This window comes from Danaus plexippus, chromosome 25, assembly GCF_018135715.1.
Source record: "Danaus plexippus chromosome 25, MEX_DaPlex, whole genome shotgun sequence".
NCBI classification, from domain to species: domain Eukaryota; kingdom Metazoa; phylum Arthropoda; class Insecta; order Lepidoptera; family Nymphalidae; genus Danaus; species Danaus plexippus.
Genome location: NC_083553.1, coordinates 1,033,922 through 1,058,182, shown reverse-complemented (window position 1 = coordinate 1,058,182; position 24,261 = coordinate 1,033,922). Strand labels below are relative to the sequence as shown.

The 24,261-nt window shown below is 29.1% G+C and overlaps 2 protein-coding genes across 3 annotated transcripts in view; one reads left to right on the top strand and one right to left on the bottom strand.

Annotated features, from left to right (window-relative positions):
* The first annotated feature begins 157 nt into the window (after positions 1 to 157).
* LOC116775248 (uncharacterized) lies at positions 158 to 2,547 on the top strand. 2 transcript variants are annotated; one of them, XM_061524699.1, is made up of 4 exons: positions 158 to 444; positions 735 to 867; positions 1,407 to 1,459; positions 2,195 to 2,547. In XM_061524699.1, the coding sequence occupies exons 1-4, from the start codon at positions 405 to 407 to the stop codon at positions 2,296 to 2,298; spliced, it is 330 nt and encodes a 109-aa protein (XP_061380683.1). In that variant the 5' UTR covers positions 158 to 404; the 3' UTR covers positions 2,299 to 2,547. The 2 variants fall into 2 exon arrangements, with proteins under 2 accessions (XP_061380683.1, XP_061380684.1); XM_061524700.1 differs by having other exon boundaries at positions 1,407 to 1,466; positions 2,195 to 2,545.
* A 39-nt stretch (positions 2,548 to 2,586) lies between these two features.
* The window catches only part of LOC116775433 (agrin), a 33,439-nt gene continuing 11,764 nt past the window's right edge, over positions 2,587 to 24,261 (bottom strand). The window contains exons 2-12 of the mRNA XM_061524697.1: positions 16,583 to 16,710; positions 7,423 to 7,557; positions 6,495 to 6,642; positions 6,071 to 6,232; positions 5,724 to 5,867; positions 5,328 to 5,492; positions 4,772 to 4,933; positions 4,376 to 4,501; positions 3,863 to 4,039; positions 3,557 to 3,715; positions 2,587 to 3,461 (exon numbers count right to left, since the gene is read on the bottom strand). Coding sequence (XP_061380681.1) covers positions 3,383 to 3,461; positions 3,557 to 3,715; positions 3,863 to 4,039; positions 4,376 to 4,501; positions 4,772 to 4,933; positions 5,328 to 5,492; positions 5,724 to 5,867; positions 6,071 to 6,232; positions 6,495 to 6,642; positions 7,423 to 7,557; positions 16,583 to 16,625 — 1,500 coding nt within the window. The 5' untranslated portion in view covers positions 16,626 to 16,710 and the 3' untranslated portion in view covers positions 2,587 to 3,382. The remainder of the gene's footprint in view (positions 3,462 to 3,556; positions 3,716 to 3,862; positions 4,040 to 4,375; positions 4,502 to 4,771; positions 4,934 to 5,327; positions 5,493 to 5,723; positions 5,868 to 6,070; positions 6,233 to 6,494; positions 6,643 to 7,422; positions 7,558 to 16,582; positions 16,711 to 24,261) is intronic.

Below are 24,261 nucleotides of genomic sequence, written 5' to 3'. Positions count from 1 at the left end.
TTACAATCAATGCCTCTTTGTTATACTAAAAATAGCTATGGACTTACTATAAAGAATACTGTAATAATTCTTAACTATAGATAAAATCCATCCATTTTGCTCAAAAAGTAAAATATCCTCATTTTTTTCGACCTTTTTGGATGTAAAATTTTTAAACGAAATAGTTTTGACGTCTACACAATAACAAAGTCAAATATTGGATCAAATTATAAATACGGAGTGGAATTATATCTGTAACAACAAATCAAACAAACTTCATCGCCTACAATATAAAAGAAACACACGTCTTTTGTTTTGAATTTGTAAAATCTTTTAATAGTTTTAATATTTTTATAATGAAGTGACTGAATTGATATTACACATAAGTGTTTTAATATTTCTTGTGACTTTGAAAAAAACAATTTATGGCATGGTTATGGCTGTTTTCATATATATTCATAGTTGGTGAGTATCACATATATTTTTTGCAATATTAACTTGAAACTAACTTAGCTCTTCCTGGCTTAGTCTCTTTTATTTAAACATTTGATGTCTAGTCGGACTTTAAAAAGTGTTGCTTAAATATGTTCATTTAACAAAACTCATTAAAATCTTGGGTCTTTAAAGAATTAATACTCCTAAATATATCAAAATAGATATTTTTCTCTACAAAGATTTTTGCCGATATTATATACAAAATATTATATATTGATGAGGACTTTAAATATAACGTAAGAATCATTTGTAACTTGTAGTAATGATACTCAAAATCAACAATGCCCTGGACCTGGCAACATTTTCTAAATTCGTCGAGAATTTCCATAAATTAGTGGAAGAGATGTCCATTTACTTCGAGCCCTGTGGATTTCCAATAGAACTGGTGGAAAGGTTTGAATAAAAATTGTATAAAATCTGTTCTTTTAATAAATTAAATCCCATATTATAGTTAACAGCTTCACTGAGGCGACCTATTTACATCTGAAAATAACAAAATCCTGTCTAGTACAACAATTTTAAAGCTTTGTTAGAATAAGTGTAAAAATCGTTACTTGTGTAATTTTCAAAAGTATATATTTCTAGTGTAATTTTTAAAAATATATACATATATATATATATATATATATGTGTGTCTTCGACTTTATGATGGTTTATTTTGAATCCCATCAAAATCTTTTAATCTGTTTTAAAACAAGTGATTACAAAAATATAATAGGAAGACTGACGAAAAGACAAAAAAACTTGTTTGTAGTTCCTTACGTACATAAATTTAAATAGTCACAAGTACTTGAATCTTGCGATAACATTTTTTGAAATCACTAACTGTTAGTTATACGAAATGTCCTTTTTGTTACAAATTTGTCATTTGTCAATTTTTTTGATTAGTTTTTACTGAAGTAAATGCAATAAAGAAATTCATATCATTTCAGATGTCAGCGTGATAGTCAATATGCTCAACAAGAAATAGTACGACTTACCGAAAGTATGAAGTAAATAGACATTTTTAGCACTTGAAAGAATAAAATGACGATTTAATTTTTTTAATAATTATTTTTTTCTTTTCATTTAAACTCTTAATTGGTGAGATGAATTGGCTCACTCACTTAACTTGGTTGATGTATCCGTATAGCTTTGAGGGAAACCTTCTGCAAGATGTTGTTTATTCTGTCAGTAACTGACAGAATCTGTACAATTGATTCTTACGGTGTTCGTTGTTGCTCGTTGATAGAAAGGGCTTTTTGCTGGAAAGAACGTTGATAGAAAGAGCTGTTTGCTTTACATACTTCAACTCAAACATCAGAAAAATGTCTTGAGACCTCTATAACACCAACGGTAGTTAACTGGTTAGGGTGGTGGTATGATTTTACAATAAAGTACCTATCGGTTTATGAAGGTTTCCTGTATAGTGTATCCAGTCTAACCCAGAGTATTCTCAGGCTTCTTAATGGCAAGTTTATTGAGCAAAGCTAACAAATTATTCTATAGTAAATTAAATTTTAGTGTTAATAGAATTAACGCCTAAGGATTAAGAAAGGCAAATGTTTTATTATCCTGTAAAGTGTAATGCAATCAAAACTTCACTTAAAAATGTAAAATAATACATAAAATCGCTAAGTATATACGACAATCATAGTTTTATTTATCCTGTAAATGTATTTTTGTATCAAAAATTACATTGTAATATATGGGTATGAAAGACAGAGGCAAAACCTTTCAGCATTCCATGGATTCACTGTGCGGGTGCCGAGTCCATCGCGTTGCTGGGAGAGGAGCTGCAACAGTTCCTGGGACTTGCGACCCAGGTTTAAGGGAATAATCTGAGTTACTGACAGTAAACTTCTTCAAGGAGGTTTCCATCAATTCAATATATAAACCACACCAATTCTCGAGACTGATTAAGAGCACTATTCTATCAGACGTCGGGAAAATGTAGAAATAAAATAATAAAAAAACATGTATATAATAAAGAGTAAAAACTTAATAATAAAAAAATTAATGTAACAATATTAGTTTAATTTAAATATGTACGCTAGAAAATCTTAGATCACACTTTATTCTAACGAATAGTTTTATTATTAAAACTTTATGAAAATAAATAAAAACAGCAAAATTATTGATTTCTTTTATTAATCGTTCGTTCATTTAGCGTATACATTGAGTAATATTTTAATGACACCAAGTCTGTGATTAAGAAAATACTAAAAATCACTGGATACTTATGTATAAATAGATAAGAATTAATTCCAATACAATAGTTTAGGTACATCCTTACATTAACATTTAGACCATTAAAGTATTCGAGTAAAAATATTTTATGAATAGAATAATAAATAAGTAGCATTATTTTATTATCGAATAAATCTACTAATAAATAAAATAAATTTAAATGCAATTTCCTTTTGAGCTATACGTACACCATTTATGTTTTTATAACAAAACGGCGAAATGTAAATCATTATTTTTATTTACACATAAATTATCTATTAAGAATAAATAGACAAATAAATAAACAGTCATAACTTAGAAATAATCTTATTTATATATAATGCTAAAAATAAAATTATGTTTCTGTCATCAGGCGATCAATGCAAGGTTGTCATAGTTAAATACGTCATGACAAAAGTTTATTGTCGTCTATTTACGAGAAAATATTAAACACAACTAACATAATAATATATTAAACTACTTTCGATCTCAATCAATGCACTGCCGCATAATGTTGACAGGCGCCATATATTTTTTGTACTTAAAATGAATCCAAAATGGAAGACGAGTAATTGGTCTCTAATAAATTTAGCTTATGTTTAACGTTGGCACTAATTTAAAGTGGACACACGTCTTAAATGCATCGATATGTTTTAAAAAGCTGATATAACTTTAACTAAATATAAACTAGCGTTGTTATTTATCGGTAGAGATAATTTTTAGGTTCCTCTGCGATGGGTTCAGTGCAAGTTCCCAGATGTTTAAACTGAACAAGACGTCTGAAATAAAAAATAAAATCAATACATATATAAAATTAATAAAAATTTTATTGGCAAATTATAAAGTTTTTTACTTCAAAAACTATGTGTGTTACCTTGATCTACAGTTTTCCATTTCGAGGAAGCAATTATTTGAGTAAGTCTTATCGTCGGTCCCACAGACCGGATCATATTCGGGAGGACAGACACGAGCACAGCCAGAGTATTGGAAGCGAGATAGGCAACGCTTCAACGGTACTACATACATGTGTTTCCTGTAAAGAAATATTTTATAATTAATAAACAAGAAAACTCAATTGATCTCATAATGAGTATATAAATTTTTTTGCATGTAGAACATATCCAATGTTTAATATACTTCTAGTCCCGAAAAGTTGAAAAACAAATTAAAACATGCTTACCCGCAATTTTCTTTTTTCATAATGCATTCATTCTTATAGAAGCGGTTGTCCGAACCGCAAACAAAGGCAGGCGTGTCAGGGCAGCGCTCGTGGCATAGCGCAGTGGTACGGCAATGGGACTCTGAGACCGAAACCACGTGTTGTCCGCAGGTAAGCTTACGAAGCTCACACTCTGATCTGTTGATTTTAATTTTAGTCTCTTACACATCTTATCATTTACATTCAATTGAATTCATCTTAAGATAAGTTTAAAAACATTGAAATATTCCAGTCATTAGTTGTCTTTAAGTATATGGTAAACAAAATAAGTAAGAGTCATAATATAATAATAATATCATAAATTAATAAAACAAATAAATAAGTCCACACAGCTTAATTTATCAAATTGATTAATTTGTTACATATTTAAATAAAACGTGAGAAGAAGTATACTATCAATAATCATTTGTGAGTAGGACATTGAAAAAAGTGGTTAAGAATACTGAAGCTATATAAAAGATAAATATAACATACTTGTAAACATTTCCATCGGAACCACAGACGGGTTGCTCGAGTGCATTATCGCAGTTGTCAGGGCAATCGGTCTCCATTCGCGGCAGAACAGTACAGTTGCCGAAGTGCGCTAGTTGTACCCCTTTACTACAAATTAATAAAACTTTAAGAATTTTTCTTAAATTTTATATGAGTACCGTTACACAGTTTATAAAGAAAATATTTTAAATATAACATATTTTTATGAAACAAAATATAAGATTAAATAAAATGTATTAAAAGTATTAACAGGTGAGTTAACATAAGTAATTTATTTATTTAGTTTAACTTATTAAGAAAACCGAGCCAACCCCACCTAACGTGGGAAGAGGCAAAGAAGGAGAAGAAGAAGAATTATTAAGGAAAATAAATACTCACAGACAGGTAGCAACTTTCAAAGCGCAAGGATTTTTATAAACAGTTGCATCGGTCCCACAGACCGGGTCTTCTTCGGAAGGACATTTTACTTTCATACATTTGCTCATTTTAGATTTGCATTTCTCCATATCCACCTTCTTAATTACTTTTCTGTTGCTGATGCTGCAAAGAATAGAATACCATATATATTAGGATAACAAATAATAAAAATAATGTATCAAATTTGACTTGGACTCATGTGGAAATGTGGAATTTGCTAGCACAGTTTTTTCTTCCTTGTTTAGGCTTTTCTGAATAAATAGCGTACCTATATAATTTAAATTTAAAATGCAATTCAGCTTTATTCTTGCAATACGCGGTAAAGCCTGTCTAAAGAAAACCATAAACTCTAAGTATAAAATTTTATTATGGGCTAAATTAAGTCTTATCCTACGTTTGTATTTAAATCCTTGTAATTTGCTATATCGTGTTGGATAAATAAATTAGACCCTATTTATTTTGATTTCATTTTTTCCCTTTCTGTTTAAATCATTGTCGAAGACATGATATGACTAACCCGCAGTTAAGCATCTTCATTTCACACTCGTTCCTGTATACGTTCTCGTCGGCGCCGCATACCAACTTTTCCGGTTGTCCGGAGCAGTCTGTGGGACAAGCGTCCGCACCGGAAGTCCTCTCTTGTGACACGCAGAAAGACATCGGCACTTCGAATACATGCTTACTGAAATAAATGTATACATACATTTGCATGAACGTTCTGCATAAGCGTAACAGATAATAAATGAAACGCTGGAATTTGTCACTATGGAACAGAAAAATTCTGTATCAAACTGAAATATTTTTTTAAAGAACAAAAAACATATATTCACCTTCCATATTTTTTAATACTTATAAAGACGGAAATTTCTGAGTCAAACCTCAATAATTCTGTTTTGCTCAACGCAATACTCACCCACAGTTTGTAGCCTTCATCCTACAAGCGTTAGCGTAAAGTTTTCCATCAGAACCGCATGTAGGTCGTGAGGAACGCCAACAAGACTCTCTGCAGTGACGGGTCGTCTGACAATGCTTCTTGCTCGTTTTAACTACACCTTGTCTGAAATTAAGTTACCTTGAAATAACTTTACTTACAAAAAAACAAAAATATTTTTTTTTAATTTAGCAAAACATTCGATTCATCTAATGATTACGATTAAATTTTAAGTTCCGATAGGTGCTCTCAGATATATTTTTAGGAAACATTATCAAATATTTAATTATATGTTAACGATTAATAAAAAAATAGGCACATAAATTTACCCGCATGTTAAAAGCTTCATCTGACAGGTGCTTTTATAGACGTTACCATCAGAACCACAGACGGGTCCATCCAAAGGAGCTTGAGAGCAATCAACTGGACAGTTTTCGCGATGAGCGCTGATATTGTTACACGCCCCCAAATGTGAAAGACCGATGCCTTTTCTGTAAAAACGATTGAAAGTAAAAAAAAATCTTATTGTGCATAAAATTTAAGACATTGGCAACATCCACTAAATAAAACAGGTTTGTTAAATAAACAAAAATACAATGATATGGCTTAAATAAGCAACCCAAGCTCCTGAAAAGTTGTCAAGACCATGATTATCCACATCATAAGATTTTTTCATACTCTCAAAGGAATTCCAAGTGTTCTTCCTACTAAGATTTTAAAGTTTGAGCTTTAGTTCTGTCACTTATTATTTACCTGCAAATCTCAACTTGCAGCATGCATCTGTTCAAATAGGTCCGTCCATTGGTACCACAGACAGGGTCTCGTTCTGTTGTGCAACGATTCTCGCACTTGCTGCCTTGAGCACGGGAGCATACGCTTTGATCTGGGGCCAGCTTTACACCTAGAAAATATAACAAAGTTGTTCTACTTTAGATAATGGCTAAAATTCAAGAATTTGCAGAAACTGTTCTTGGCGATATTGTAAACACTTTAATTTGGAATTTAACCTTTTTACTTATTCTATGTACACCGCTTTTATCAAAGCTTGGTAATCTATTGTAAGGCCTCGCAACTATAAACGCATAATGCTTTATTATTTTATTTCAATGAATCTGCCAGATACGCCGCAGTAAACGCGATAAGATCAATAAATTCCGCTCACAACAATCACCCACGCGGAATATCTGAAAAGTAGCTTAAATCATAGGATAAAATCGAGATGAGGTAAATGTTTAAGTTATATTCTAAATTGTAAGCATTCATCTTAAATGAGATTATAAAATGAATAAGAACTTTCACACAAACATATAACTTTACAGCATCGCTGTTAAGTTTTGATCATTATGAATTTATATCAATGTCACCTAAAAAAGTTACACGTAAATTTACATTAAAAATGTTTTAAAACCTTAATACATTAATCATATTTTTTCTTTCTCCAAAATATAACTAACGCTTTTTCTAATTTCCATATACCAAAAACTTATCTTTCGAGAAAAAATGCACTAGAACAATATACTCGTACATATATATATGAGTATACAGACAAAATATTTATTGTTCCCAGAAGACTTCCTCATCTCCGAAAGCAAATTGCTTATAATTTCACACATCAACTGGTGCATAGACGCAAAGATTTGCGAGTTCATGAATAAGTTAGTATAAAGAAAGTGAAGCATACCTTTCCCACAAGTCTTCTTCCGCATCTCACACAGTGATGGGTATATAACTCCATCCGTAGCACACACCGGCTCGCCTTGAAGCGCCGGGCCGCATATCCGAGGACAGGAAGCGTCGCGAGCAGCCTGAGATGACGCTGGAATAAAAATAATGCTGCTTTAATTTCTGGAAGTTCAAATATTATTAAATCTATTCGTGATCCTTTGGTTTTAAGTTCGTGATGTCGAAGATTTGACTGTTATCATTTTGTATAATCAAATTGAAAAAAAAAAGTTCATATGCTCTGTAATCAATAATTTTTCACAACTAGATTTCTGTATAAATGCCGCACATATTTATAGCTCTACGATCTTTTCCGCGTGTACCCTCATTATAAATTCTTTTTTTCCACGAAATCGTTCAAAAGTGCTAAGTTATTAGTTGTTTTAATAGAACTCATATTATGCACATATACACAGCCATACAATAATATAGCACACAAAGATTGTCCTAAAGAAATTACCTCAAACGAAAATTTCTCGTAAATATTGCATTTGTTCTTCGACTGTTAGTACTGAGGAAATCAACAATACACGGAGATACTATCGCATTAAATTAAAGAAAAATGGGTAAAGTAAAAAGAATTAGAAACGTTTTTGAACACATCGTTTGATTAGTAGGGAAAAGCTCTTCACTTTCAGTGTCAAAACAATATTTTCTTCACAACCAGAACATAATAGTGTTAATAAATAAAAAAAAATTAAAGACCAAATATAATAAGTACCTTATATTTTTTTCTAATTTAAAAAAGGTAAAAGCCCTATAATAATAAATAGAGCGTAAAATTATAAATAGATGTAATAAAAATAAAGATAGCAGGTTAAAAATACAATAGATAAAAACTCAAATATATGAGAATCATGAAAAAAAATTCCCAAAATCTTAAGCAAATACAAAAAGCAAAGCTTAAACAAATTTAAAAGACGTAGAGTTAGATCAAACATTAAGGACACGCGAACGGAAAAATTAAAAAAACATGGTATGGAAATGCCTTTTCAAATATGTGAAACCATCATCACTTTACGAAATATACCATAAAACAGAAAACGAAAGAAATAATTTAAACACGTATAAAAATACATATGTATATATAATATAATGAACAAAACTAAACCATACAAATATTTGTTTATAATTAACTTTGATATTTCATTTTAATATATACTAAATTACAATACACATATATATATATATATATATATATATATATATATATATATATCATGAGCTTATCAAAGCAATAGGAATTTTTAATTACAACCATGGAAAAAACTACTTTGACTGTTTGTTGTGTGTCTTGTAAAATTTCATTTGTTGACACTGGGATTTCGAACAAAAATATTATACAAAGATAACAGTTTTTTTCTCACAAAATAAATGTATTGTACAATGTGTTGCGCCTGACAACAGTGCATTCTTATTCCTTATCACTGGCAAAATGCTATTTGCCCAAAACTTTATCTACCACTATAACTCACTCGATTATAATGCAAAACAGTAAAGATCTATGTAATTACAACACAATAAAAGCAAGCGAACTCCAAGATGTACCTTTATCTGCAACACTCGAGTAAAAAACGTAACCAGATGCTATGTACATATTTATTTACTACTTAACTAAAATAAGCGGATTACATTTATTATCTACATTGTTTGGAAGGAGCTTGTAGTGACTAAATTACTATATCAATAATGATTTAGAGCTATTTAATTGCTCGAAAGCACGCGACGTAAGCCGTGATCGGATCTCTAGTGATATGTTCTGGACATGCCAAGCTTTGCATCGAATGGTGCCATGATATAGCCAGTTAAATATCCGAAATCCGAAAAAAAATATCCGAAATAAAAAAAAAAGTACTTTTATTCTTCTTTTCTCCTAGTACATAATTAAATTAAAATAAATAATACTTTATTACGCCTTAAATTTATAACATTTATACCGTTACCGCTGCGCGCTGTACAGCGTGTACTTCAAATTTAATATAGGAATTAGATATTTTATGCGCTTCTTTATTATGTGAAATAAATAATATATTTAACACGTGCATGTTGCTATTTAGATATTATAGAAATAAAGTTATGAAAGTAACGAACAACGAATATGAATATGAAATATAAAAGTCATAATCAATTTTTATTAAAAATAAATAATTATACGTCAATGCGGTTAATATTTAATCTCAATCAACTCAAGGCAAGAAAGAAATGTAATGGCTTTAAAAATGATTAAAATATTTCAAGAAAAATGACAAGAAAATAAAAATCGTGTACGTAATGCTTTTATTATTTTATTATATAATATAGAATTTGCATCTTGCAATATAAACAGAAAGAACTATATAATGAACAATGAATACATGACAAATATATGTGAGCATTATATTTCTCTAAGAAATTTCACAAAACACTGACGTTTCTAAGTGTTTAAGACCGTTGATAAAATGGCTGATGGCGCTGCAACTACGAGGAAACTCCATTACGCTACTATTCCAGTACAGAGACAAAAACGTGTTGTCTCAGACGCCTACATGTTGGATCGCAGGAAATTTTAAGTATTTATAGAATACGTTACCGTGCACGAGCAATTACTTGTGATATTCTTAAAGTATGTAAGGTTTTGACGACTATATATTATATACATATGACTTCATTAATTCGTTTCATGTCAATATGAATTGTTCATTTACCAGACACATTTTAATTGTTTTTTAAAAAAGGAAACAAATAACTGGGATACCATTATAAAAATTCTATTTCAATGATTAAAAAAAAATAAAGTATAAATGTTTATTGAAATAATCAAACTAAATAGAATAATGAATAAGAACTTTATAAAGACTTATATGAAGAGGTTTTATAAGGATATACAAAGCCTCCTGATATAAACCTTCTTTGTGCAACCGCGAAGTTACAGATAACGGCTAATCTAAATAATAGCAGCATTTAAAATAAATTAAAGCTTCCTAGAATCGAAGAATAGAATCGAGTTTTTCGTTTGTATATATGAATGCTAAAACATTTTTATTACTAGCAACATTTCTATTTTATACGCAATTATTCCTGTATATTCTGTTATAATTATTTAATTATATTTGTAACGTTTAAATTTATATATAATTTAGTTTTGTTTTTAAGTTATGTTATATAAAGCTAAACAAATAAAAGCTTGTTATTAAAAAAATATTAGTTATGGTATCTGAACATTTCCAAAGTTATTAGTTTCAGCCCAATTTCAAATTACATCAAAAATTACTAAGCTGCATCGATTGACCGCTCGGCATAACGGTATTAACATAATACTGTCATTCAAATACAGAAGTATTTATTAAAAATTTCACATCACTCTGTTAAGGAAAACAGCTTTAAAATCCACTCGCTTAATTTGAACCCGTGTATAAAGGCATAACATACATTACAAGTTAAATAAACGGTTTGCAAAATGTTAAACATATCTAATCATTGACCCTTAACCAACTCAAATATATAGGTAGAGGATAACAAAAACCGATTTAAAATAAAAAAATACAAAAAAAATCGAAAATAGATCCTGATTTTTAATTGCATCTACGAGTATATAAGTTTTTGGTTATAAGATAAAACTAAGAATAAGAAAAGAAAAGAAACTAAGAATAAGAATTAGTATTATCTACCAGACAACTATATTATCGAGTAGCGAGCTATATAGTGTGTAAGGTCCCTCATCTAATTGTGATACATTGCCCCCAACCTTGAGGTGTGAGCTGAATAGGAGCATCACATCCCTATCACGCTGCATGTGCACTAACAACTGTCATTATGACAATTTGTTAGTTATAGATTAAATATTTACTAAATAAAATGTTAACTAATATTTTTAATGACTAAAAGCAACATCATCGGATATAATCTTATTATGTTTAATTTCATAATTCCTACTCTATTAGTTTATTTTAAATATATAAAAATTTCAAGGATATGTCGAAAAAATAAGAAACAAAAACTTTTATCTAAATGTTATTTTACCAGAACATTTTACTTTGAATAAATACAAACTGAATTATTTCTTGAGCACAACAGATAAAAATGAAATGATATACATACATCGGATACTATAACTTTATTCTTAACCAGTAGTTAAATAACTCGCAATTAGTGAACGGTAAAATATAAATAAAATTAAAAATACAAATTTACAATGGTTATTTTAATGAGTTTTTATTCGTTCCGAGTTATTAGGAAGCTCAGTTTTTAATGTTAATCCATATTTTACACTTGAATGAATTTTACGATTTTAAACATATTGGTTCATTGAAATCGATTGTCTTTCAAAAGTTATTTTAATTAAGTTTGCATTTTACTTTCGAGTTAAATAAATTGGAATCATGTTTTATCGTTGTTTCGGCTAGTAAATGTTACTTTGATAATTGAATATACTTATTTTAATAAAGCCAAATGCTTTATTACTTATATGTAAAATTGGAATTGAAGAACTCAAATATTATCTTGTTTTGTTCGAGTAATTCTAGTTACTTGATTTTTTAAAAATACATATAAAATATTAAATTCATTTTATTTATTAACTTCGTTGAGCACCTTATAGGTTAAAAAAATTAAATTACCAAAAAAAACGTCCTTTTCATAAAACATAAGATATTTTGGATCAATGTAAAAATTTAACATCACCAAGGAAAAGGATCGGTTGTCAATAAACAATTTGTGCTCATACATAATCTTACGGCCATATAAATTAAAAAAAAATGTATGGCAATCACTAAATCCACCTTTTTTAAGTCGGTTAAAAACCTATTGCTTTTCGTTAGTAGATCTTAAAATTCAAAACGATCCATCCGGTTTCCTGTATAGAATTTTTCAAATCAATTTAAACCTTAACGATTAAATTTCATTTACAATATGTAGCCATGAAAAAAATGCAAAAAGGCTGTTAAGATTACACTTATGGCAAATTTTTTGAATGACGGTCAAGGTCAGAGTCAAACATAAAAAGAAATTCACACATAGGAAACAATGAATTCAAGAGCACTGTGGTTAAGTGAGTTTTAAATATATTTCTATTTTCTATTCACTCTCAATGTGAAAGTATCACGCAATTGCGTACTTTAGATTCAGCGTTCATACCTCGTGTCTTGGGGATTTTTGTTTGACCGCATACTTAATGCAGATCCTAGTTTCTTAAATTTAAATACAAATAGTATAAATACTGATTCATTTGCCTCAAAATAACATTGATATGTAATTAATTTGGTTTATTTTGAATTTGATTGGAACTAATATATTGGGTTATATAATATATAATTTTCTATATTAACTTTTAATTCACATTACCAATAAAAATTATCTTCATCATAATTTTCTAAAATCCGAGCATTCCCTATCAATATACATACGGTTCTAATCAATCTGTATCTTATCTGGATAGACTTAACAAATGATCGGGATCACTCAGTAGAGTACCGCATGCGCAGGCGCATTATAGTTGTGTAGTAATTAAAGTGCACCTATAAATATCGATCTTAATGACTTAGTCTTTATAATCAGTCATCTAACAATAACGGAGTCTGAAAATGGAAATATATATGCAAATTTACTATATATTTTTATATGTATATTTTTATATGTATATATATACATTTAAATAAATAAATATAATTATTTTAACACAAACATAATAAGTGCTTATATCAGAGATATATACACATGTACACATAGAATACAAGCTGAATAACGACTAATCTGTACTTTGTTCTACGAACCGTTATTTGAAGTAATTTTTTTATAACATATATAAAACAAACGTGTTTTAAAATAAAGCAATCGCATTTACTGTAACTGACATCTGAAATCTAATATGATGTGTTAAATTAAAGCACATCGTTCATCGCATTTGGACCCTCGCATCCGCTGTTAAAATTGTCATCATGCTTTAAATTTACATAATTATCATCGAGATACATCTGACTTATTAATCATATTTATGACGGTGTCTAATTAATACACCCAAAAATTCTTTGACTTCCAGGTATTTAAAATCAATATCTTTTTTTGGTACGTTTACCTCGAAACAAACAAAGGAATGCATTGCTGTTTTTATTTGAGTGTGTTTGAAATTTAAATTAGCGGAGAAAGGTTTGTACACGTCAAGAGATTAAATAAACACTACATATATCCGGGCTGTAGTCACCAAAGGATGAACTTTTGTCTTCGCTTTATCTTTCTTCCTTTACGGGCAACAATATCATAATGATAATAAGCCACAAAACCTTTTTATAACAATTACTATACACAGAATTATGAATAGAATAAATATATTTTCACTACCTTAACTCACAGAACTATTAAATAAGTTTTAATATGTATATGTTTGTACCGATGTATTAATATGGAATTTCAATGAGAAATTAAGGAATATTTGTAAAATAATTTCCGTGAATATTCATTTAAATAAAACTAATATTTTCGGATGGACTACGCGTCTTTTATTCTTTTAACATATATACATTGCAGCAACCTTGATCACAGGTAGACGAGATGAACATGTTTTGTTTGTAAAATACTGATACGGTGACATATTTCTGTGCTACCTCTTAAAGAAGAATACTTATATACTTATCAGATATATTATACGTAATAGTAAAAGAGTTAATATTTTATAAAAAAACGAATTCTACAATAGCAGGTGCCTAAATATCATATGATCCTTCACAAGTATAAGAGAAACGTATTTACAATGTTATACCACAGCTTCAGGCTTTGTAACTTTAATTAATTATTTCATAGGAACATTTGACTACTTTAAATCAAATTCTAAATACCAAAATCTCGTTTTAATCAGCATTACAAATTTGCCAAATTTAATAAAATTTATTATCAGTACCAGCCCAATGCATGACATCCATAAATAATACAAACGAAAAATTCTCACGAGACCGATTAATAGATTAGTAACCAAATGATAGATTTGATATCGTAATGTGTCTGCACCTTAAAGCAATGCTCCCATGCACGTAATTCACAAGTGCAATGTGAATTGCCTTTGAGAAAGTAAACCTTATTTAAACAGTCAACAAAAGAATCACTTCACACCGATATAGCCTTTCCCTTCATTGGAATACAAGTGAAAGTCCGGTACATAGTTATAAAGGGAACTATATTGTTTTGGACTATCTTATTTTGTTGGTAAATTGTGCTAAGAGAAATCGCAAATAGCATCTGTTTGCTTGGAATATATTGAATATATAGTAAGTTTATGTGAAAGTGCTTTTCTAATATTGGTACATAGAATTTCTAATATTTGACCCTAAAGCTCTTTGTGCTTTTCATAGCCGAGACTAATTTGTGGTAACAGCTATCATTTGTAAAAGATTTATGTTTGCAAAAACCCTAGAGGCATTCTTTGCAAGATTTATTAAAGAAACAAAATCAATACTTAAGTATTTATTGAACCTGTGAGCTTTGTATCCTACAAACGAACGAAAAATTAATAGGTTTCAATTAGTACGCACATTAAGATTTATCCGACATTGTTTCATAAAACATAATTACGTTTCCTGGATTTTGGATTCCACTAAGTCTGATTAAAAAGATGCAACAATGTTTGAAAACTAAACCTATTGATTATTTTAACCGCACAATTTCATATAAATCAAACGCCTTTAATTAGAAGTTTTAAATAATAATACATTTTTAGCATGTTAGGGTACCGCTGAAGACACGACCTTTTACTTTATTTAATAGTAATTATTTATACATTGAAAAAGAACATTGAATTACAGTTTTCACTGTCATCAAGTTCACTCTCGCTATATCCAACTAGTTCTACAACTCAGTTGAAATTAGCCTAGGAATGCCTAGCATTCCTTATATAAACCTAGGACACGGATTTATTTAAATTTAATTCTAATTATAAATGTACTTAAAATTTTATACAACCTAAAACTCAAATAATTTCAAAATTTTTCACACAATTTGTGTGCAATGTATTTTGATAGTTTTTTACTAATAAACCGTAAAAAACTGTTACTTAGAATAGAATTTAAATTTTTATGTCCAATAATACTATTCAAAAAAGTGTAATTCTCAATAATTAAGTTAATATCAAACATACAAAACGCGCATGGTTTAAATACTGCCAATTCGTTTTACATAATACGTGACAACGTTCTCAAATTCCGTTACTGTTTTAACACTTTATGAATTTAACTATTTATTTTGTTTATTGGTTAACTCATTAGCTTACAATTTACTGTATTTCTTGATGTATTATTACTTTTAGAATACATCCAATCTAAATACGACATCATCTTATCATCACACGAGAATCAAGTTCCAACCGGATGATATAATTAAGTTTAGTCTTTAATGTTTTCCCATTTAATTAAATATAACATTAATGGGAACATAAATCAAATATCCGTTATAATTAACTTGCGATAAAATTAAACCTATTATCAGATGAATTGAAATGACATTTTGTTCATTAACTTAAATTAACTCGTGGGTTGAAATTTGCAGATATGAACTATGATTAGGAATTAACATTTAACAATAAAACGTTTGATTGATAACTCAATCGATTATTTTATTTCAGTGGACAAATATAAAAATTTTCCTTTACACTATCTTTTATAATATATTGGCGTAAATAACGGTACAGTACCTGCTGTCTTGTAACTGGCCGGTTTAGAAGTACCACGTTACTGTTTGATATCCCTGATTTGTGGTCTTGGAAAACCTTTGTGCTGTCTGTCCATGATTTGTTTTAAAGCTAAACTAACGGTTTACGTGAATTGTGTTACTGGTCTGACATATTTTAATATAAATTATTATTTGAACGAGATCAACGGCAGATTGAGTGATGGTTGTTTTAGTTATATTTTTTTTTTCGTAAAAGTGAACAGTACTAAAAGATGATTGAATTTTATAACACTATAATGTGACTATTTTCATGCCAACTAATTAAATATGTATGTCCGTTCCTATAAACTAATAAACCTTTTATTCATAGTAATAAAATTTTGTATTGTGATTAATTTAAAAACCTAACTCAAATTCCTTTACTTATAGTATTTAAATTTTTCATTATAAATATAACTTCAGAACGAACAATGCAAATTAAAATTACAAACCTGCGATGACAGCGGTGAACAGGACGTAAGTTATAAACTGCATTATGTATTTTAAACACTTATTTATACGAGCACTAAAATGAAACAATCACTTTAAAACTACTATCAGCCGTCCATGATGTCACTATCTGTAACAAAAATAAAATTATTGATTAAAATCACAAAATATTAAAATCTGTCTTAAACTAACGGGAGTGAAATCATTATAAGATGGCTCTACGATCATTGGCTGATCATTAAACTAAATGATCACAATGTTAGACACTCATATTTAAGTAAAACAATCCTGATTTATCAGATCGTATGATAATCTCTTGTATCACATAAGGCCCATTTACTCAGTAAGTGTGAACAATCAATATACAAAGTAATAAATACAACACAAAGTAGTAAAATATTTTACATATATACGACATAAATATTCATTTGTTTCTAGTTTCCTTAATATTTCTGTTCTGTAAATAAGGATCTACTAAAATAACACTATCATATGGAAATAATACGGAACCAACGTATAAAATAAGTTATTGCAAATTTGATTTTAAGTAGATTGAAACATTATGCAAACTAATTTACTTTCGCCTGAGAAAATATTTCGCTACAGTTAAGTATCGTCTGTTACATATTAAAATGGCCGAACTTAGTTTTTCCCACACGTTGAATACGAGATTTGCATGAATGACGTCATTTGCTTCAAAAATTTTTTTTTGTCGTTGCAACTATAAACATTAATGACAACACTCTATACACCCCTTTTTTTGTTTCACGTACAAAAATTATAACAATCGTTTCCACAATATGTTACCTAAAACCTTATAAATTAACACCAGACAGGTGCATTAGAATCTGGACTTATAAGATAATGACTTTGGCTGTATATTTTAAAAATTAAAGAACAATTGTGCAGAAGCTTCATAAGTGACAGAAAATGTTTGTTTATAGGCATTTATTTTTTTCTGAATAAAGTCTAAATCGAATTGGATTTAGATATAAAAGTAGATTTAAAAAAAAACATGATCCCATTTGACGCTTCACTGGCAAGACTAAAGACCGCATTGTTTTCACCGACCTACATAAAAGAGGTAAGAATTTAAACTGTTTCTTTTGAGTCACGTATCACAGTTTAATAGATAATGTATGGCGTTATTTTTATTTATATATAAGAATTATCTTATAGATATTTGAAACAATTTAGAGTTAAATTTATTTTGTATATATATGATACATAAATTGACATTAAAAACTCGGAATATAAAAGAGTTAAACAGTTATTGACAGTATATTTTATGACTTGAATAATAAAAGGAAAAATTATTTTAAAAAGTTTTGATAAAACCTTTAAAAAAAAAAGATTCAAACAAATTTAGAAGCCTTATCTATAAAACCTCATAAATATTATTTATAAGAATATCAAAAACATTATTTTATGAGTGAATTCAACAAACATTACGGCGTATATGTATGTAAATTGTCTGCAACAGTATTGACATTTGACAGAAACTCGACAACTCCAAAATTCAGTAACGGTAAATACTTAAATAACTATTGGAGGAATCGAAGACCATAACTAAAGTAAAGCTTAACTAAGATAACTTATTTATACTATAAATACAAAAATATAGGGTGCATATACGTTTGATGATATTTCATGCAAAATATACTAAAATTTCCAATAATGTAGCCTTGACATGGGTTAATATATATCTAGGGTATAATTTAACCCATCATTCAGTTTATTATGTGCGGGAACAGATCATAAGAATGGTATGTAGTATGAAGTGCTTCGGAACAGACGATAGATGTCGCTAACGGTAGGGAACACATGTGAACATATAATTAAAACGGAATATTCGTTTCTTTCTAAGCACAATAGCGATAACAAAGCCGTTGACAAACGCTATTATTGTATACGTACATAAATAAATTTTGGAAGAAACAAAATTATATATCCGATAACTAGATAAAGGAAACTATTACTGCAGTTTTCACATTAAGTATATTAAAACGAAATGTTTTTCAACCATAACGAAACAATAAGTTGGCAACGGATGAGTTATTTATAAGGAATATTGATATTAAAGTAATAAAAACTATCAAAATATAATCTAATCTAAATATAAACTCAATATAAAAAAATGGCATGCTTGGAATTAAGTTTTTTCACGTAAATAACAACGAAATTCCCAAAAATAATTCCAATGGAATCATATACGAGTATACACTCAGGCAGCAATTTGCGGCCATCTTTTTAAATAGCTGTCGAGTGAAATTTACGAGAAACTTTTATGCCATTATATCCTTTATCATAATATCATAAGGACAATAATTGTATATATTTTTAAACTACCTCTGTTATTATCATAATTTTCTTCCTCTGAAATGGAAGCTGTTTCTGACGAACAAAAGCCGACAAGTTATTTTTTTTACAACTGGTATTTTTTGGTAATAAATATTTTTTTATGCATTCATTTTTATTATTACACTGTATTTGTGGAAATATACTTTATTTTTTCATATGAAAGTTATGATTATTCTGTTTTACTTTTTAATTAGTTATTTAGATTTCTATTGTATATTGATTGATTTGAAACACTGAAAACACAATAGAATCATGTAAAAATAACATTATTAAAACAATTTATTATATATTTGACTTAAACAGATAGTCATTTTTATTATTTAAAATTACAAAAAAAATAGACATTGAAGACAAAATATAAGCAAAAATTTATTTTTTGAAATATTATCTCTCTCGGCGCTCCTCCAGAAATGAAATATGAGAACAAAACTTGTTCTTAGAAAAGGCCATAAAACGCAGATTCACTGTGTAGTTATTATTTCTCTCCTTTATTTTTTACTTATAATATTGTCACTGTGTAAATCCAGATTCAAAAAAATATGTTTAAAGAAAACTGAATCCTCTGTAAAATTTCCAAGTCCCGGTAATATATAATGAACTCATGAGATCGAAACTTAAAAACTAGGAAAAGTGCTCTGTAGATTGAATATTCATAGCTTCTTAGAATTTTAAAGCCTTATCACTAACCCTTCAAACCTCTAAGGAACTTTAAAAATCTACCTCCTTGAGAGATCTTTGACTACCTCACCCGTCTGGTGATATCATAAAATTTAATAATATTAAAATAAATTAACGAACACATACTATTATACTGTTATGTTACATAAATTTAATTTATGTAACACATAATCTAACACCATCTTTACGTTTTGAGAAGCATTAAAATTAACAGTTAGCGCATAAAATTCATCATTCAAATACGACTTGGAACACCGTCTGGGACATAAACGCATAGGCGTTAAGCGCTCGTAAACCACAATCACTCAAGTATGATATACAAAAGAATTTCAAGACCTTAATGACTAAATAACTGTTTTTACGAAATTCGATAAAATCTTTACAAAAAAACTGTCTAATATCTTCGGCACTAAGTGTAGCATTGTCATAAAATACGAGAAAAAGCAAGCCGCAAAATCATCAAATAATAGATTTCTGTGTCTAATGTCAGCGAGAGGTTAGTCGGATATGTGCAGAGCATTGAGTGTAAAATAATGACGTTTCGAAAATGTATGTCGGTGGACCAGGGTAGCAGAGGTCACGAAGAGGCCGTGTGAAAATTAAGGTTATAGTTTTCCTCTTTATACTATACCGTTTAAGTACTACTTTGTAAGTTTTGGCATACATTTTATGTGCAATTTCGTTTAACGTTGCTGTTGTACTGTTTGCGCATTTTGACCGCTTTCTGTTTACATTGGCAACATTTATATGGAATTACTTCAAATAAAACAAAAACATTGAAATCATATACGTATTTTCAAAATGTTGACATCGTTATTAAATATATTTTTTTGTAGAGAGTATAAAGATCGGATAAGTATTTAGAAATTGAACGTTTAGAAATTCAGAATAAAAAGCCCAAATCTCTCATTGATTCTTTATTATGGCAATTTTAGTGGAAGTGCAGTTTTAACTGAGTTTTCCAATGATCTGAAGAAACATATAATTTTAACGCCATTTACGCATTTACGTATAAATTAAATGTTTATAATGCTGTGATAAATTTTATACGATACTTTGAACGCTTACGCGAAAATGTTCCAATAAAAATATCATAAGACTTTCTATACTAAAATATATAGCCCTAAACTCTTACTGTTATCTCTACAGTAAGTGTAATAAATTCTCCATACATAAAGAACGTATCGGTAATTACTGGGTTAAAAATATCTTATAAGATATCTTAAATAGACATGTTTTAAAATCTATATTTACCCACTTCGATAACTTAAATAATTTTAATAGTTACACTTTACAGGGATCAAACAGTATCCTGAATTCCTTATGACTAAAATGTATGAAAACGAATCTATTGTCAAAAGCTTTTGTTTTAAAAAACTTAAAACTTTTGTTACTTTTATATATTCCGCGTTACATGAAAAGCTTCATTGCGATTGCTTTATATTTAAACAACTCGTACCTCAATAAATATCGAAACAAAGGGTTTAAATAATTAAAAGAAAACAGATAATAAATCGTTAAAACGCAAATTTATGCAATTTAAAAAAATAACCAACGTTTTTCACGCGGCGTTCCGAATTCCAAAAATATATTGCGCTCTGGCAGATAAAAAGTATTGCAACAAACTATGCACATGTAAAAACAGTATCCGACATCTTTGTAAATAAATTGCACCGAATGAATAACGCATTGGGCAGATTTTAAAACGAGCGCCATTGTTCACGTTTCAGCCCAGTGACCTCAATACAATCGAACTTTCATTTTAAATGCAGTTTATCTATATGATTGCAACACTGGGGGCATTTTCACCGGTTCGTTATAATGTTTCTGATAGATTAAATAAAATTATTTAAAAATAAAAGTCTTTGGTGTACAAATATATATAAATTGATATACAATACAATATCATTATCTGTTTTTTTTTTCTATACATACATATAATAAAAAATATATATATAAATACGTCGTCCAAAACTATATTGACCTTAACCTAACCTCAAAACTGACCCAGAATGTAATACTGGTACTAGGAAATCATAAATCCGAGAAGGTTGACTTATACAACCTTGAGCTTTGAATGGGGGCGTTACCTATACAAAGGAAAGTAAGATGCATTAGCCTCTTACTTTTTATGTTCGCCTGGTACAAGTGATCATTGGATTGTAATATAGACGCCCAAAAAATCATCAAATTAGAATGATCAATGAATGTTTTCTTCAGCTAACGAAGTTAATCTGTCAGGTACATCTTGGCATACTTAGTTAATGCGTCGAAAAAAAAAATAAACATTTTTATCTGCCAATAAATTTTAGTTGTAAGTTAATTTGAACTCTATTGCTTTAAATTAAAAATGTTATTTGTGATGTCGCTAGCTGAGACCGTTATGAGGCTGACTTAATTTATTAGGTTATGTTTGATGAATCGACCGCACTTTTTCAACGTATTCATCACACGTTTCATTTAAAACGTTTATTTTTTTTCTCTATTACCTGTCAACCTCATGTCCAATAAATAGCTTGAATAACCTCACACCTTTTCTTTTGTACTTTCTTATTTATTATATTATAAAATTCTAAAGTTTTGATTTTAAAAATAAAATAAAATAAGTATATCTTTTAGTTAGAATGCCGCTGTCACTTCGGAGGTAATCTTTCGTAACCATGGCAACAGTATAACATTAAATGAACGTTGAACTTTGATTTACGCCAGTTCTAGTTACAGCACTATATTTTTCTTAACACAATATTATATCTTTGACGTTTAGCGCCGTAATTGTATATACATTATCAAGTTTACACTGTAATTTTTTTTAAAGATGTTTCGATACTTAAACTCAAAGAATCTATTAAAATATGTGGCAATTAGTAAGAATTCTAAAGCACGGTTCGTTCCAACCTGGCACGAGCCGAATCACCGCTCTATAACGGCGTTATGAACCACAGTAAGATAGCCTGCAATTTTACGATTTTATATCAAATTTTTTCATCTGGTTCTTGTTGATACGATCTTTACTAGTTGTATGTAGCTCATGATTTACAAAAGCGGCGTTTTTTTATGCGCATGTCTGTGTGTGTTAACAAAAAATATAATCAAATATGAGGGTAATTCTAGTATAGAGAAAATTATTTATCCTCCACACGCCAGTTGCTCGCGTGATCTCGACTTCGGGATGTCATTAGGCGTGTACAAACATGATCTCTCATGAAGATTTACAATATGTCTTCGAATATACGGTGTTTATTTGTTTTTGTAATTAAATATTTAAAAAATTATTCATTTACATCAAGGTTTTTTTATATATTTTCTTATCAAATCCTGTTTCGATTTGAGCATTAATTAATTAAAATATTTTTGCAAATTTATAGTTATGTGTGTCAAGAAAGATGATTAGAATTTGGCACCATTTTCAACCCTGATTATTTTCAATATAGACGATAAGAATTAATGAATAATTTTTTTTCATTTATCTTTTTTGAGAACGAAGAGAAACATACAGTCGAAATTATTATCAATTATTATTTTGCTTTTATAAAATTATTAAACTTTGTTATTTAAGAATTTGTAACGGTCTTTGTCGAGTCGTTCTGAGTAATCCCTTTCATTTGATACTAAGGTTGTAGGAGAAAATTAAAAATCTTTAGTCGCCGTCTTGGTTCCGATATTAGATCTATGATGACGTCACGCAGGGCCAAAAATTGTTAGCCAGGCAATATATGTACACAAAACTGTAGCTTAACCCGTAGAGGAAATTGTTTCAACATAGAACTCCGAGACTGGACTCGAATACACAAAAATACATGCATACAGAATATACAAAGCGAGTTGATTAAAAGTTTATGAAATACATACATACATACCCAGAACACCTTATTTATATGAAGTCGGTTAATGATATGATTATTATTTTTTTTTTAATAAAAAATACATTTGCATCATAATCTTCGAACCGTTATCACGAAGTACCGTTGTTTGTAATCGACAAATAAACAATGAAGAATGTTATATAAAATGGTATAATTTACCAAAACATTACCGATACAATAAATATTGTTATTAAATTATGATAGTTACAATAAAGATGTTGATAATAAAAGAAACAAAATTCAAATCTGTTTTGAGTTACTTAATTGAAGACTTAATGTTCTTTGATATGATCCGTACAGTCGTCATCTCATGAATAGAACTCGTTTATGCAATTTTAAACTCACGGGTGGTCGATTCCTGGCATGCCGATTGTATCCGTTACTATACATAACTCATAATTGCAAACCCTTTAATTCTATTTACAATAACAGTGGTATTTTATTGCTTTCGTAAAACTTAACTGTTACAATATAAATATGCTTTTTGGGTTTGATATTGATGTTTAATTTAAAATTATTCTTTATTTTTATTTTCATAAATAAGTGTATTATTTATCTTGATATTTGGAAACGTAGTTACGTTTTAAAGTACCTAGAGACGGAATAGAAAAACGAACGTACGTGATAAATTACACAATATGCTAAGAAAATTCTGGAATAGCTTCCTCAATTGAAATCCGCTCTCAATTGCTTGGTGCTTACACTTAATGGCCGTTGGAGAAACTCGATTCGTGAAGTGATTTGTTAAAACAACGGTTAAGTTCGGTTCATCCGGCTCG